This window comes from Myotis davidii, unplaced genomic scaffold (genome assembly GCF_000327345.1).
Source record: "Myotis davidii unplaced genomic scaffold, ASM32734v1 scaffold281, whole genome shotgun sequence".
NCBI classification, from domain to species: Eukaryota; Metazoa; Chordata; class Mammalia; order Chiroptera; family Vespertilionidae; genus Myotis; species Myotis davidii.
Window position 1 is genome coordinate 6,615,546 of NW_006293784.1, and position 15,358 is coordinate 6,630,903.

A 15,358-nucleotide genomic window follows, 5' to 3' on the forward strand; every position below is an offset into this window, starting at 1 on the left:
TTACGAATTTATTCGATCATCCACACACCAGGTGGCTGAGCCTGGATGGCTCCAGCCAACATGTATATTTTTAATTGAGGTAAAATTTATATAACAGAATGAACAGTTATGAACAATTAAGTGGCATTTAGTACATGTACAGTGTTATAAAACCATCACCTCTGTCTAGTTCCAGAACATTTCATCACCCCACATAGAAGCTCCAGGGCATGAAGCAGCCACTCCCCAGCGCCCTTCTGAGCCGAGCCCTGGCCATCACTAATCTGCACCCTGTTTCTGTAGTTGTGTCTATTCTGGGCATTTCATACAAATGGGATCATACAAAACATGGCCTTTCGTGTTTGGCTTCTTTTACTTAGCATGTTTTCAGAGTTCCTTCACATTGTTGCATGTATCATTCTTTTTATGATTGAATGACATTCCATTGTATGGATATACCACAGGTTTCTCCATCTGTGGATGTGCTGGAAACATGTATTTCAGATTTTTCTCCTCTTGGGGGTCGATACTGCTTTATCTATATAAAAAGACCTCACTATTTAAAGAAGCGTAGTTAGCCTGAGTCCCATCCCATTTTGATAGTTTTTAACTTTGGAAAGAGCTTGTTTCGCAGTCCTAACTGGAGACTGAATACCACACTAGAGAAACCCTCTAACACCCCTGTAGCTTTTCTCTGGTGGAGAATTGTTCGTTTAGTCATCCAGCACATACTTAGTGAGATGTGCTTTAGTCATGTACTGGTGACACACAGGTGGTGTCACACAGACAGGTGTGCCTCCCTTCCTGTGGGGAGGACAGGAGCAAGCAGTCATCAAAAGCATTGTACGCTGAGTGCGTGCTGTGGGTGGGGACTTCAGTTTCATTTATGCTGGGCCTGTCTAGGCCCACTTACTTAGGTTTCACTCAGTGAAAATCATAGCAATGAAACATGGACCTTTTATTAGGAAGGAGTAAAACGTTACCATAAATGTAATGATAAATTAGAAATCATAAAATGTAGGTTCATTCGTATTTTTTGCTGAAATTAAGGTTGTTCTGTGTGTGGTGGTTGTTTTTACACTTTAGACATGGAGCATAACAACCCTGCTTACACCATCAGCGCTGCGCTGTGCTATGCGACTCAGCTGGCCAACATCTTGTCTCATATACTCGACATAAATCTCCCCAAAAAGCTGTGCAACAGGCAAGTAACTGAGGGCAGTGATGTCTTCTTCGTCGTGGTTCTCTTATGCTGTTTGTGTTCTCATTTGTTCTAATGAATCCAAAATCAAGAATCGAAGTGTTATTCAGACAGAAATGACCATAGATACTGAGATTAATTCCATAAGCCTCATGTGGTGCAAAGTGGTGTTATCTTACAATTGCATGTGAAGTGTTTGAGAAGACCACAGAGAATTCTCCCACTTGCAAAAAGAACTGAAGGAAAACCCAGGATATTCAGAGGGTGTGCTCATGTGCAAGAACTGGGTAAACACTTGGCAAATTTTGTTTTTTGTTTTTAAAATGATTTTAGAGAGAAAACATCAATTTGTTGTTTCACTTGATTTATAAATTCATTGGGATCAAGTCAGCATTTGTCTTTTATTTGTCTTTCAAAAGTACAAATACAAAGACAAATACTCATTTGTGGCGTATTGGGACACACTCTAACCACTGAGCTACCCAGCTGCAGCTGTTTGATTTTTTTATAACAAAAACATGTAGTTTAAAATTAAAAAAAAAATGTAAAGGTTTACAGTCTACCCAAATCCTACTAATACTTTCCTACCAACCTTTAGTTTTCCTTGCATTTCAAGCAAATATAAATATGGTTACCATCTTTTAAACACAAAAGGTATCATGCTGTACCAAGGTGTTTTAAACACCTTGCTTTTTAAGTTTTTATTTAACAAATATTTATTGAGTGTCTGCTATGTGCCAGGCACTGTTCTAGGTACTAACAAGGTATATTGGTGATGAAAGCATAATCCCTACCCCTTTGGCCCTTAACTTTAATGAAGGGACAAATGAACAGTATGTCAGATGGTGACGTGTGCTGTGGAGACGTTAAAGCAGGGTGAGAGAGGGGATGTGGAGGCAGGGAAGGGCTTGCAGTGTTTGAATGAGCAGGTGTGTGATCATGTGTGAACCTGAGGGAGGACGCGAGCAAGCCAGGTGGGCCCTGGGGAAAGAGGCTGTGAGCAGAGGCAGGCCTGCAAAGCCCTGGGGAGAGAGCTGCAAGGAATACAAAGGAGACCAAGTGCATCAGAAAGTAGGAGTGCAAATCATGTGGGGCCTGTCGGGCCTTCAGCTCTCATCCTGCATAAAGTGGGCAACTGCAGAGTTTTCCTTTGTATACGTGTCCCAGGATCTCACCGGTCCTCTGTTGACACTTGTGGATCATCTTACACATTCATTTTTCACTAGTTTGCAAGTATTTGTGTAGAGTAAGTTTTCAGAAGTGGAATTGCTTAGTCAAAGGATCTATGTATTGTAATTGTTACAGATTCAGTGAAATTGTTCATGAGGGGGAATAGTTCATTCCTAGAAAGTTTCTAAGTACATTTAAGAAGCAAAGGCCTCAGGGTAAGTTTTATACTGAACTGCAGTGTAAAGTACACTCTTTAAAATGAACGTTGTAACATAGAATTTCCTCCAAAAAATACAACTTTACAAATTATGTTTGTTTTACAGTGAATTTTGTGGGGAAAATCTCAGCAGACAGAAATTTACTCGAGCAGTAAAGAAACTGAATGCAAATATTCTTTACTTGTGCTTTTCTCAGGTATGGAAAATGTGCTGTGAACTAATTTTTAATTTCTTAACATGGTTGAAAATAGTAATCAATTTTTTGTTTTTTTCTAGCATGTAAATTTAGACCAATTACAACCACTGCATACCCTCAGGAATCTAATGTACCTGGTTAGCCCGAATTCTGAACACCTAGGCAGGTAAGAAGGGTGTCTGTTGCTTTTCTCTGAGTGGTACCGTTGTGACGACTTTTAAGTGGAGTTGTATGTGTTGGCAGTGTACAGGGGCCTGTTCCTCAGCCCCAAATCTCCAAACAGGACAAAAATACAGTCCCATATAGAAGGAAGCAATGGCTAATCATATTTGAGCCATTATGGTTCTTAACACAATCATTTCTCAGAGAAATTAATAGCACTTTAACACCTAAAACAGAAGAACCCAAGGGCTCCTGGCCTTTCTTGTGCTGTCCCTGAAGATCAAACGCCGTTTCTTTGAATCCACATCTGTTTCTTCTCTGGCCTGTTGCTTGTGCATCTTCTTTTGTGCCTGCTCATTCCTTCCCATACAGTTCTTCACAATTCTCTGTCACTGAGTCAGTCTGGCCACCATTTGTTGGATAAAGGGTATGAGATGTTTATGGGATGAATCGTTTAAAATCCATTAGCTTAAAAACAGGAGTAACAAAAAAGACCAACCAGGACTGGTCTAAGGGGTCTTTTCAGTTTCTCAGCCCAGAAAAAGCACGGCATTCATGAGGCTTATCTTTGGTCACATCCAAAAGTCCCTTCTCTGGGTGCTGATCTTTTCCCCTTGTTCTTAGAGGTCTGTCCACTCATTTCTGCAGATAGGGCTTGGCTATTGTATTTGTAATTTTGAAAGACAAATAAAAGGTGGGAAAATTCTTGTGGGGTCTCTTCCCATCATTCATTTGCTTTGACACAAACCAGGGTTCAAGGGGAGTCCCCTCCACTGGCCAGGATGCCTGGTTTCCTTCACATTGCAGTGAACTTTCTATGACAGTCTGCCTTCAGCGGTTGTCTGATGTTTCTCCCCTCTTCCCTCCCCTGCCTAAAACAGTAGTTAACTTTGGAAAGAGCTGTGGACTCTCTCCAGGAAACTGCACATGCACCTTGAATGTTTTGCCATTGTATAGGGACCTCAAACCCCGTAGTCCAAATCCCATTCATTCATTTAGGAGCCACAGAAAACCTTTAGACATCCATCCCAATTTTAGTGGTTGATTTCCGTGGGTTTGCTTGCCATCCTCTCTGTACCTTATTTGTAAATGGTTCAATGTTAGGAAATTTATTATTCGTAATAAGGACTAATATTTATTTACACTGGGCTAAACACTTTACATGTCTTAAATCTCTCTTTTTAAAAAAATATGTTTTTACTGATTTTGCAGAGAGAGGAAGGAAGAGAGAGAGAAAGAAAACATCAATGTGAGAGAGAAACATTGATTGGCTGCCTCCTACACGCCCCCTTCCTGGGATCGAGGCTGCAATGTGCCCTCATGGGGAACCAAACCTTTTGGTGCCTGGGATGACACTAACTCAACTGAGCTACACCAGCCAGGGCAGAATTATTATCCTTACTTTCACACGGGGCAACGTGGTAGCAGGCCAGCTAACTCGTGCCCATGGTCACAGAGCCAGTAAAAGTGGTGGAGCCAGGTCCCAACACACCTGGCTGACGACTCCCAAGTACTAGGTACTCATGCTTTTGACCATGCACGTTAACCTTATCACATTAACACACTAAAGAAGAAAGAACGTAGGACTAACCTGATACAGATGCCAGAAAAGCAATGGATAAAATTCAGTTCCCCTTAATAAACTAAACTATCAAATTAAAAAGAGATTATTAATAAAGGATACCTACCATAAGCATGGAGCAAAAGCTATGTTTGATGGCATATTGCTTACATAGACATTTAGGGGCAGTACCCTATCGTCAGGAAGAAAAAGGGTGCCCTGCTTACACTGCTACGTTAACATGGCTCTGGAGGCCCAGCCAAGGCAGGGCATTTTAAACAAGGAATAAGGTGCATTTATATTGGAAAGAAGGAAACTAAGCTGATCTGTTGTAGATGGTATGATTAAACTGGATACCCAAAAGATCTACGAAGCTGTTAGAAATGACACTTGTATGGTGTCTAAATATAAGATCAACATACATTAAAACAGTTGCTTTCTTATGTGCCAACCACAACTTGTTAAAAAAAAGTAATGGGAAAAAAGATTCCTTTTACTTTAGCAACAAACGCTATAAACTTTAGAGAAGTAATCCTTACAAAGTACATGCAAATTTATGTAAAAATTTTGGAACTAAAAAAAATATTCAACCTGTAATTTTTGAATGTCTGCCCAGCACTGTATGAGGTGTGGCACTGAATGCAAGGAGGCCAGGGTGGTGATTTTCTAGGAGGAAGGCTCCCAAAAAGGAAACCTGATCAGTATTTTAACAGATATTTCATGGAACTTTGATAGGCTGATTCTAATGTTTAACTAGAAGCATAGTCTGCAAGGAAATTTTGACAAAGAATAATAAGGGCCGAAACCAGTTTGGCTCAGTGGATAGAGTGTCGGCCTGCGGACTGAAAGGTCCCAGGTTCGATTCCGGTCAAGGGCATGTACCTTGGTTGCGGGCACATCCCTAGTAGGAGATGTGCAGGAGGCAGCTGATTCATGTTTCTCTCTCATAGATGTTTCTAACTCTCTATCTCTCTCCCTTCCTCTCTGTAAGAAATCAATAAAATATATTTAAAAAAAAAAAGAATAATAAGGGATGGTCTTGGCCCCTTTTAAAACATAGTATAAAGGTAATTAAAACAAGACCCTGTTAGCATGCAAATTGGTGGAGCAATTAAAGCAACAGAAGAGAGTCCAGGAACAGACCCTTGTGTATGTGGGAAAATAATATATGATAAGGGTGGCATGCTGAATCGTAATAGCTCAATGGTGGTGGGTCAGTTGGGTATTCATATGAGGAAAATGTTGGATTTATATGACATTCCACATACAAAAATTAATTCCAGATGAAATAAAAGACTTTAATTTTAAAAACTATAACTAGGAGAAAAGAGTGTTTATAATTATAGGGTGGGGAGGGGATTCCCAAGCAAGCCACAAAACCCAAAAACCATGAAGGAAAGGAGTTACATATTTTTCTTTGGAAAAAGTCTAAATGTCTCTGGTAAAAGATACCATAAACAATGTTAAAAGACAAGCAATAGATATATTTTACAGTCTCTATAAGAGACAATGGATTAAAATCCAGACTCCTTAAATCTTTCAGGTCAATAAAAGACAGGCAAACAACCTCATAAAAAAACAGAGAAAGTATTCAAGCAGGCAGTGACACAAAAGAAACGCAAGTAGTCACAATTCAGAGGAAAAACATCTTTAGCCTCAATCAAGAGTAAAGAAATGCAATTCAAAGCAGGTTTCCATTTTTCATCTATCAGGTTAGCAAAAAGGAAAGGACATGATATCGTGTTGGTGGTTGTTTAGGAAAATTGGCAATCTTGTATTAGGGGTGGACTTCCTTGTGGATCTGAGTTTTCTCTGGGCTTGCCCTTGAGTCAGCCCTCCATTTAGAGGGCTCTGTCCTAGAGACGTGCACACACACAGCCAGGCTCTCGTCACATCTGAGCTTTCCTGGTCTGTGAACCAGGAGGTCGGCGCTTCAGAACCCCCTTTCCACACCTCCCTCAGTCAGGCTTAGAGAGACTGGTAATGGAACTTGGGTGGGACTTCCTGTTTCCATGGAGACCAGCTAAACTGAGGATCCCATCCTGACTCCAACATACCTTATTTTTCTTTGAAATAAATGCAAAATTACAGAAAAATTAAAAAGTAGTACAAAGATGCATATACCCTTTACCCAGATTCATCTTTGTTAGTGTTTTACCCCATTTGCTTTGTCATTTGTGCAATCTCTCCCCCTCTCCTCCCTCCTCTCTCTCCATAAATACACACACACAAAATTATTTTTTTTTCTAAACTCTATGGGGATAAGTTACATATGTCATGGCTCTTGACCCCTAAATAGTTCAATGTGTATTTTCTAAAAATGGGAATATTTTCTCTTCTTTTTGGTGGTGGTGGTGGTGGGGGGGGCGCGGGATTTTCTTAACCACAGCCCAGTTATCAACATCAGCACATTTAACATTGAGATAATACTTTAATCTACTGCCCATATGCACGTTTTGTCAGTGCACCAGATAATGTTCTTTATAGCATTTCCCCCTCCAGGATCCAATCTAGAGTTGGGTGGTACATTTAATTGCTATGACTCTAAATTTGGAACATTTTCACAGCTGTCTTTGTCTTTTATGACATTATTTTCATTTTTCAAATAGAACTTTAATTTTGCGATTGGGTGTTTCCTTGCAGATGCAGGCTATGCATTTTAGGCTGGGACACTGCCTAGGTGGGAGTATCTCCAGATAGCACATTTGACCATCTGTCCTTCTTTATGGTGATTTTAATTCACAGTCAGGATGCTTTCTGACTTGGCCGCTGTGTAATTCCTACATGCTTCCTTCCTTGCAGTGTGGGCCCATGCAGTTGTTCTCCTAATCAGAATCCCCCCCCTGGATTTATTATCTATTGACGGGTCTTATCTGAGCCAGTCTTTACTGTGCTGGTGCCTACATTCACACCTTACCATCCAAAGTCTAGAGTTTACTCTTGATGCCGTACATTCTGTAATATTTTTGAAATAAGCTATTGGCAAAAAGAGACTTTTAAAAAGCCAAGAAGATCAATCATTTTGTTGCCTTAGTCGATAAAGATAGCATCCTGTATCATGAGAAAATGAATGCTCTGGCTTCAGGGTCTTGAATAAAAATATGTTATTCAGCTAAACTGAAAATTAGAAGAATTATTTTATAATCTGTATTTCCCAGAGACATTAAGCAGAAAGACTTAATTCTTTCGCTAGTTAGTTCTGTGTGATGTGTGTGTGGCCCAGGCATGCTGGGCAGGTAGTAGATATTATGCTGGAAGTGATGGGAGAAGGGCGTCGAGGAGAGAAATGTCCCAGCCGCCTCTGTAAGGGTCTCTTCTGCTCCTGGTGGTGCTTAGAAATGTAGGCTAGTTGCTGGAACTAAAATTGTTCCTACTGACCACTGTGGGAATCATTCACTAGTTTTTCATGTGAGGTTCTTAATTGAGCACCTGCTCCATGCCAAGTGGACTCTGCACTTTGGAATTCCAAGCAGAGAACGGGTGCAATGGCTCCAGTGAGGGACTCCGCCTGAAGGATGTGCCACTTCCCCCCTGTATCACTCAGGCCTGTCTCCTGGAAAAACCCTTCAAGAGGGGATCTGGAGACAACAGCAGTCTCATGCCAAGAAGGACCCTAAGAGTAGATAAGGCAGCCTCAAGGCTAGCAGAAAGGAGACAGTAATGGTGGAGAGCTGACCTGGACTGTCAAAACTGAACAGAACAGAATCCGAGAGCCTTGTGTTTGGGAAAGGAGGGAGACCAGCTAAGACACTTAAATTGTGAACTTCTTTTTTTTTAACTGATTTTGAGAGAGAAAGGGAGAGGGATAGATAGAAACATTAATGAGAGAGAAACATCATTGATCACTGTCTCCTGCATGCCCCCTATTGGGGATAGAACCTGAAACCCAGGCATGTGCCCTAACTAGAATTTGAACCATGACCTTTTGGTTCATAGGTCAACACTCAACCGCTGGCCTGGCAAATTGTGGACATTTTTAATAGGCAAACACCATGAGAGGGACAGTTCTTCAGCAAGCTGAGGTGGGTGGGGGGCAGGACTGGCTGGTGGTGGTAGCGATAGAAGGAGGACTAGAGCTGGGGGACACGTTGAGGATAGAAAGGGGACTTATTTGGTGGTGTCAGGCAGGGGAGTGAGGGAGGAGGGAGGAATCCCAGCTGGCCGTGTTTTGAGACCTTGTTGACTGGCTCAGATACCGAGATGAGAGTGTGGTTAGTAGCACTTAGTCGGGGAGCTCTGACAGACGGGTGATTGGGATTGGAGCTTGGAGGAGAGGAATCTGGAGGGGAAAAAAAAGTCTTCGGAGTGGACTTGTTTGCCAAGGAAAAGCAAAAAGGGAGAAAATAAGTAAACTGTAAGGAGAACCACAGGAAACAGAAAAGGGGCACTCAGAGCTAAGAAACAAGTTGCAGTGGTTGGTTTATGGGAAAAGTTTCAGGGGAGGAACGAAGGGTGTGGGGAGAACCCCCTCCCAGCTCTGGTTCCCTTCAGCCCCTGCAAAATCACGACTCCGGGGTGGAGGCCGGGGAAGCTTGGCAGTCCCTGGTCTGAGGGGCTTCTTGGAATGTAAATTGTTCACTAGAGACCAATGGGAAACCCTGTGGCACATCTTCCAATGAATGAAAACTGGTAAAACCCTAAAAACAGTGCCTGGAGCAGAAACATTAGCTCTTGCTGCCCCAGCTGGGAAGCAGGGCTGTCTCGTAAGAATGAAGTCTAGTTGGCCCTGGAAGAACAGGTCAGAGGTGCAGGTCTGTGGAGGCGCCTGGAGGCCAATGCTAGGCTTTTGTCATTATACTGTAAAGAATTTGGGACCACAGACTAAAGGGCAGGTTATACTTTCCTAAGGTAGTTCTCATTTCTGTTATTTTTGCTGTCCTCTGTCATTTCTCCCTAAGTAATTACTAGTGAACCTCTTAAATGAACTGAGGCATTAGGTCTTACTTGGGAGCAACGATGGAGAGCTAGGGGCTGCTGAAGCGACTTGGTCCCACCCTATAGCTGGTTGCAGGAAGTCCCCTGGAGAAGATGCAGCCTGGCTTCCCGGAGGCAGGAGTGAAGGGCACTGGAAAGGGACAAGGAGAAGCAGGCCTGGTGGGGATTGTTCCACACAGCGGCCCTGAGGGGCTGTCACAGGGAGTGCGGCCTGAGAAAGAAAGGTTGAGAGATTTGGAGGTGGAGACATTACTAGGCAACTTTGGGCAATAAATAGTTTTACTGAAAGACCTTGCAGGAATATGCACTATTCCAGATGAATATATTTTAAATAATCACATCTCATTTTATGCCATAAACTTGTCCCTAGAAAATTGTGTGATATCTTAAAATGTGTGCGGGAGCCGGCTGTTGACACCAGTCCCAGGAGGCTTTGCTAACATGTACACAGCCATATCATTTAGCCCCTTTGGGTCTTGAGTTTAATAATTGAGGGCTTCCATAGGCAGAGGACATCTTAATTTCCTTTGTATACCATTTGATACTGGTTCCACTAACTAATATACCCGAGTATATACATCATGTGACTGTTTTTGTCAAAACTCTGTCATTGGAATGTAGAGATAGTACAGTTGTTTAAAACAAAATCATACTGTGAACCAGAATGGATGGTCTCACGGGATGGGTTTTTTCTGTCCAGAGTCTTCACAAATAAAGTAGGTAGAATTGAGACGTGTGGTATTATTCATTAGTTGGATGACAGTTATTTAGATAAAGAAAAACTGAATTATAGACCAACAGTGAGTGGACACAGTGCAGACTTAGGGAACGGATGCAATGATAGCTCTGGGTCTCCTACATGCATCAGGTCTTCTGTCACCTGTGTCACGTGTTGTGAGAATGGTGGTGTCTTAGAGACCCTTCACTGTCGGCACACAGGTCGGGACCCTTTGAAGTGCGCGCAGACCTTGAGGAGTCCATGGAATTTGTGGATCCCGGAGTTGCTGGAGAATCAGATGAAAGTAGAGACGAGCACATAAGTGATGAGGAAACCGACTTGGGCACAGATTGGGAGAACTTGCCAAGCCCCCGGTTTTGTGACATCCCTTCTCAGCCCGTGGAGGTCTCGCAGAGCCAGAGCACCCAGGCCTCCCCGCCCATCGCCAGCAGCAGTGCGGGCGGGATGATCTCCTCCGCTGCAGCCTCGGTGACCTCCTGGTTTAAAGCTTACACTGGACACCGTTAACGAGCATGGATCAAAATGTGCCAGATTCGCATCAGGAAAGTAAACTAGTAAACTATGTATTTAGGTAAGATCATGCCTGGAACAAAAAGTTTTTTTAACTGTTTTTTTGATGTTGTTAATCCTCACCCGAGGATATTTTTCCATTGATTTTTAGAGTGGAAGGGAGGGGGAGAGACAGAGAGAAAGAAACATCGATGTGAGAAAGATACATTGATTGGTTGCCTCCTGCATTCACCCAGTCCGGGCCCGGAATCGAGCCTGCATCCCAGGTATGTGCCCTTGACGGGAATCGAACCCGAGACGCTTCAGTCTACAGGCCAAACTGGCTAGGGCTAAACTATTTTTGTTGTTTAAAACAGGGAGATAGGCATTTCTTTGTCAAATGGCCAATGGTGGTGATAGACATACTGAGGATAATAAAAGAGGGGTCAAAGGCCCTTCTACCCAGACTAATGTTGGTGGAAGGAGGACCAGTGCACGAGGCCAGTTCTGTTGAGGCAGAAATTCATCTAGGCTCCCTCTGATCACAGGCCAGAGGACCCAGACCCAGCCGACATGTTGGTCCTCGTGATGCTGAGACTATTCCTGTCACTTTATGTTGTAGAGATTGAATCTCAAGGAACTGATTCTTGATGATTAGGACTTGAAAGATAGAAAACTGTTTAATATGAGTTTGTTTTTATGCGATCATTTTTGTACAGAAAACCAGCAGGCAATTTGAGATACTTGATTTCTTTATAATTTGGTCACGTTTGGTTTTTAGGTCAAGGATTTTGGTTTTGTTTGGAAGGGTGGTGTTTATTTGCGGGGGGGGGGAGTAATTTAAACATTATTTCACTTGTGCTGCTCTGTTGTAGCTCATCAGACATTCCTGTTTTTCTTTCTCCCCACACACCAAAGAAACTAAGCTCTTTTCTTTAGGACCCATATCCATGAACAGAAGAAATTCTAGCTGCAATAATGTCCTAGAGATTGTAAACCTATTTTCTTATATTCTGAGTGGAATTTAGTTCATTCTTACCTAGATTATTGAATTCCTACCATCTACACTATATGCAGTTTGAAATGAAACTTATTTTCTATGAGTGAAAGATTAAGTCATTAAGGTTGTTTGCTAATGAGGTTACTAGTAAAAGCCACTTTTAATTAGGTGGCAGGTTTTTCCAGGGAAAGCTATCCAGCCTGTTTCCTAGAAGTCTTTGTTGCTCTAAGGACACTACCTTCCTCAGAAATGGCGAGGAAATCATAGCTGGTACTCCTGTCTCCTGGGGAAGCTCCAGGGAAGGATGTTTCCTCACCAAGAGACCATTTTCAGCTCGTTTCTTGTCATTCTCTAGTGACAATCTTTTAAGAAAACCGTAGAGAGGCATTATGTACAAATATGTAAGTAGTTTATTTTTAATAACTGCAAAAAAAAATCCTATGTAACTACAAAAAGAAAGCCTATGAAAAATTCCTAACAGGCATTATTACCATATCTTGTTAGTGTGATTAGCATGATAGTACCTCAGATAAATCACTTGGGGGTTTGCCCTGCCCTAGCTTCTTTTCTCGTTGTAATTATTAGAGATGATCTTTGCCTCCAAACCCGAGGTGCTATATAGCTTTTGCTATTGGTATATTTAGTGTTTGGCAGAGTTTGGGGTAGAGTTGCAGAAGGGTTGTTTATTCCTGCCCAGGAGTCCCAAGTTCCCTGAGTATGAATTTGCCACTTTAGGAGGAAACAGGCTCTGTTTTAACTGCTCAGCTTTATGCTGCTGGGCCTGTGTTGTACCGTCCAGGCCTGTGATTCATGGAGTGGTTGACTTGAACAAACACCAAGTGAACTTAACATCCCATGAGGTAAGACTTACCAGGTACTTCCAGCCCTCAAAAAGAGCTTAGTCTCAAGAGTTGAAAGACTGGGATTTGGGGCTTGAGGGTAGAGCTTGACTTCAGCTGAAAGATGCACAATAGTCACGGTTGTTCTCAAATTAGCCTCTTGGAAACCACGAATGTGAGATGAAGCTTAAGAACAGAATCCAGAGATCACAAACTCATAACTAGAGTAATTCAACAAACCGTGCAAGGATATGGGAGATGTAGGGATAGGGTATATTTTGTTGTTGTTTTCAACTAGAGGCACTTTACTTAGGGTTAAAATGATCAAACCCTTTAGTGGTTATGAACACCAACGTACTGGCTTACACTGCTGAGGTATTTTGGTTTTCATTATTTTGCACTGGATCCACCCTGTAAATATTCTTAAGTATACATTTCAACCACTGTTTTTTCTATTCTTTTTGCTGCTCATTAAATTCTTTCATGTAGGTGCCAGAACCATATGTAAACAGCTTTTTAAAAAATTGAAGCTGGTTTTTATTTTTAAACAAAAAGCCATAGACCTTGGTCCTTTATTCCACATTAAAATGATTTGTTGAAACAAAATAATACTAATAAAAATCCAGAGGCACCAATAGGCCACTTAAAATGGTTTGCTAAAGACTTTTTTGTAATGGAGCCTAAGAAAAGTTTTGCACATCTGTAAGTTAAGACAAAAAACATGTCAGCATTGGGTCTAGCAGACAGGATACATTTAAGGATTCGTGTGTTGGTAATTTGGAAAAAAGCATTTGGTGGCATGCTGTTAAAAGAACTACAGTGTCTGGGAATCTCTTCCATGGTGTCATGTTGCAGGAATTTCCCATTGCTCTGCAACTTCCAAATCAGATTGAGTCATACAAATGTTTTCTAAACTTTTATTGTATTATTACAATAAACCTTTTACCAGTATTTTGCTAATATGTATGTCTTTTTCAAACTAATTAATCGAATGAGATCCAGCCCTGGATAATTTTATATAAATTATAGGATAATTTTTTTTAGGATTTTTTTGCCAAGCAAGGAAATATGCTTGCTAATACTTTTATAAAATTATTGATCATGGTGGTATTCATAACGGTCCATCTTTAGGAAGCTGGGAAACAGGTTGCTTACCAGTTACATACTTTCTCTAAAGATGGATTTTTCTTTGGTAGCCGTCACATGCTGTTGTTGCCCTACGGTGACAAGGATGTCTTTTAACAGTCCTCTAGGGAGGTATTAATTTATAGCATAAAAAGGAATAATTTGTAACAATAGGACACTAAAGGGGAGGAGAAAAAGGACTGAACTTGCACAGGTAAATAAAGATAAGATGCAATCAGAAGAAAAAGGACTGTGAAAATTTTTTAACATAAACCTAATGAATCACAAGGGCAAAAAACACACACAACCAGAAACACAGAACAACCAGAAAACTAAAGATAAAATGGCTATATTAGGTTCTCATATCAATAATCACCTTAAATGTAAATAGACAGAACTTACCAATCAAAAGGAAGAGTAGCCGGATGGATTAAAACAGGGGTCCTCAAACTTTTTAAACGGGGCCAGTTCACTGTCCCTCAGATCATTGGAGGGCCGGACTATAGTTTAAAAAAAAACTATGAACAAATTCCTATGCACACAGCGGCGGCAAAAACACCCAGTGGGCCAGATAAATGTTTTCGGTGGGCCGCATGTGGCCCGCAGGCCGTAGTTTGAGGACCCCTGGATTAAAAACTACATGTTGCCTTCAGGAGGCCCATCTCAACTACAAAGACAAACAAAGGCACAATAATTTTGAGAAAGAAAACAGAGTTGGAGGTATACGCTACATGACATCAAACTATATTACAAGGCTATAGTGATCAAAACAGCATGATACTAGCATAAAAACAGACACATATATACATAAAACAAAATAGCCTGTAAACAAATCCATTCCTATATGGTCTATTAATATATTTTAAAAGAGGCAAGAGCATACAATGTGATAAAGACAGTCTATTCAATAAATGGTGTTGGGAAAATGGACAAATACATGCCAAAAAAATGAAACTAAACCTTCTCACGTGATATACAAGAAAAAACTAAAAATGGATTAAAAACTTAAATGTAAGATTCAAAACCATAAAACTCCTAGAAGAAAACATAAGCAGTAAAATCTCTGACATTTCTCTTAGTATTTTTTTCTGATATATGGCCACAGGCAGGGGAAACAAAAGAAAAATTTAAGAATGGGACTACATCAAACTAAAAAGCTTTTTTCACAGCAAGGGAGTTTGCCAATGATACATCCTATAAGGGGTTACTATTCAAAATTTAGAAAGCACTCAAAACCCAAACCCAAATAATCCAATTAAAAAATGGGTGGTGGTGGGGGGGTTAATGGGGGCGATGAGGACACATTTGTAATACCTTTACTAATCCTCCTATATAATAAAAGAGAAAAATGGTAATTGGCGTACGACCGATACCCTTTTCATTGGCTAATCAGCGAGATATGCAAATTAACTGCCAACTCAGATGGCAGTTAACCGCCAAAAAAGATGGCGGCTAATTTGCATATTGCAGGCAGGAATGTACAGTGCCAAGAGCGGGTTGGGGGTGTGAGTGCCAGCAGTCGCCCGAGACCCGATCCTGCCGGCAGACCCAGACACGGGCCTGCAGGGCGACTGCGGCATCCGCTGCACTCACGCCCCCAAACTGGACCGATCCCCCTGGCAGACCAGGACATGGGCCAGCGGGGCGGCTACGGTGTCCGCCCGCACTCACACCCTCAACCCGCGAGATCGGGTTGGGGGCCTGAGTGGCCGGCAGTTGCCCGGGACTGATCCCGCCAGCAGAC

The 15,358-nt window shown here is 41.6% G+C and overlaps 1 protein-coding gene across 1 annotated transcript in view; it reads left to right on the forward strand.

Moving 5' to 3' along the window:
- Positions 1 to 13,440, forward strand: part of ATG14 (autophagy related 14) — a gene marked incomplete at its 5' end in the record, with an annotated part of 35,485 nt that extends 22,045 nt beyond the window's left edge. Inside the window, 5 exons of the mRNA XM_006767731.2 lie at positions 1,066 to 1,183; positions 2,674 to 2,764; positions 2,845 to 2,930; positions 10,362 to 10,732; positions 11,199 to 13,440. Coding sequence (XP_006767794.1) covers positions 1,066 to 1,183; positions 2,674 to 2,764; positions 2,845 to 2,930; positions 10,362 to 10,668 — 602 coding nt within the window. The remainder of the gene's footprint in view (positions 1 to 1,065; positions 1,184 to 2,673; positions 2,765 to 2,844; positions 2,931 to 10,361; positions 10,733 to 11,198) is intronic.
- Between the last annotated feature and the right edge of the window lie 1,918 nt (positions 13,441 to 15,358).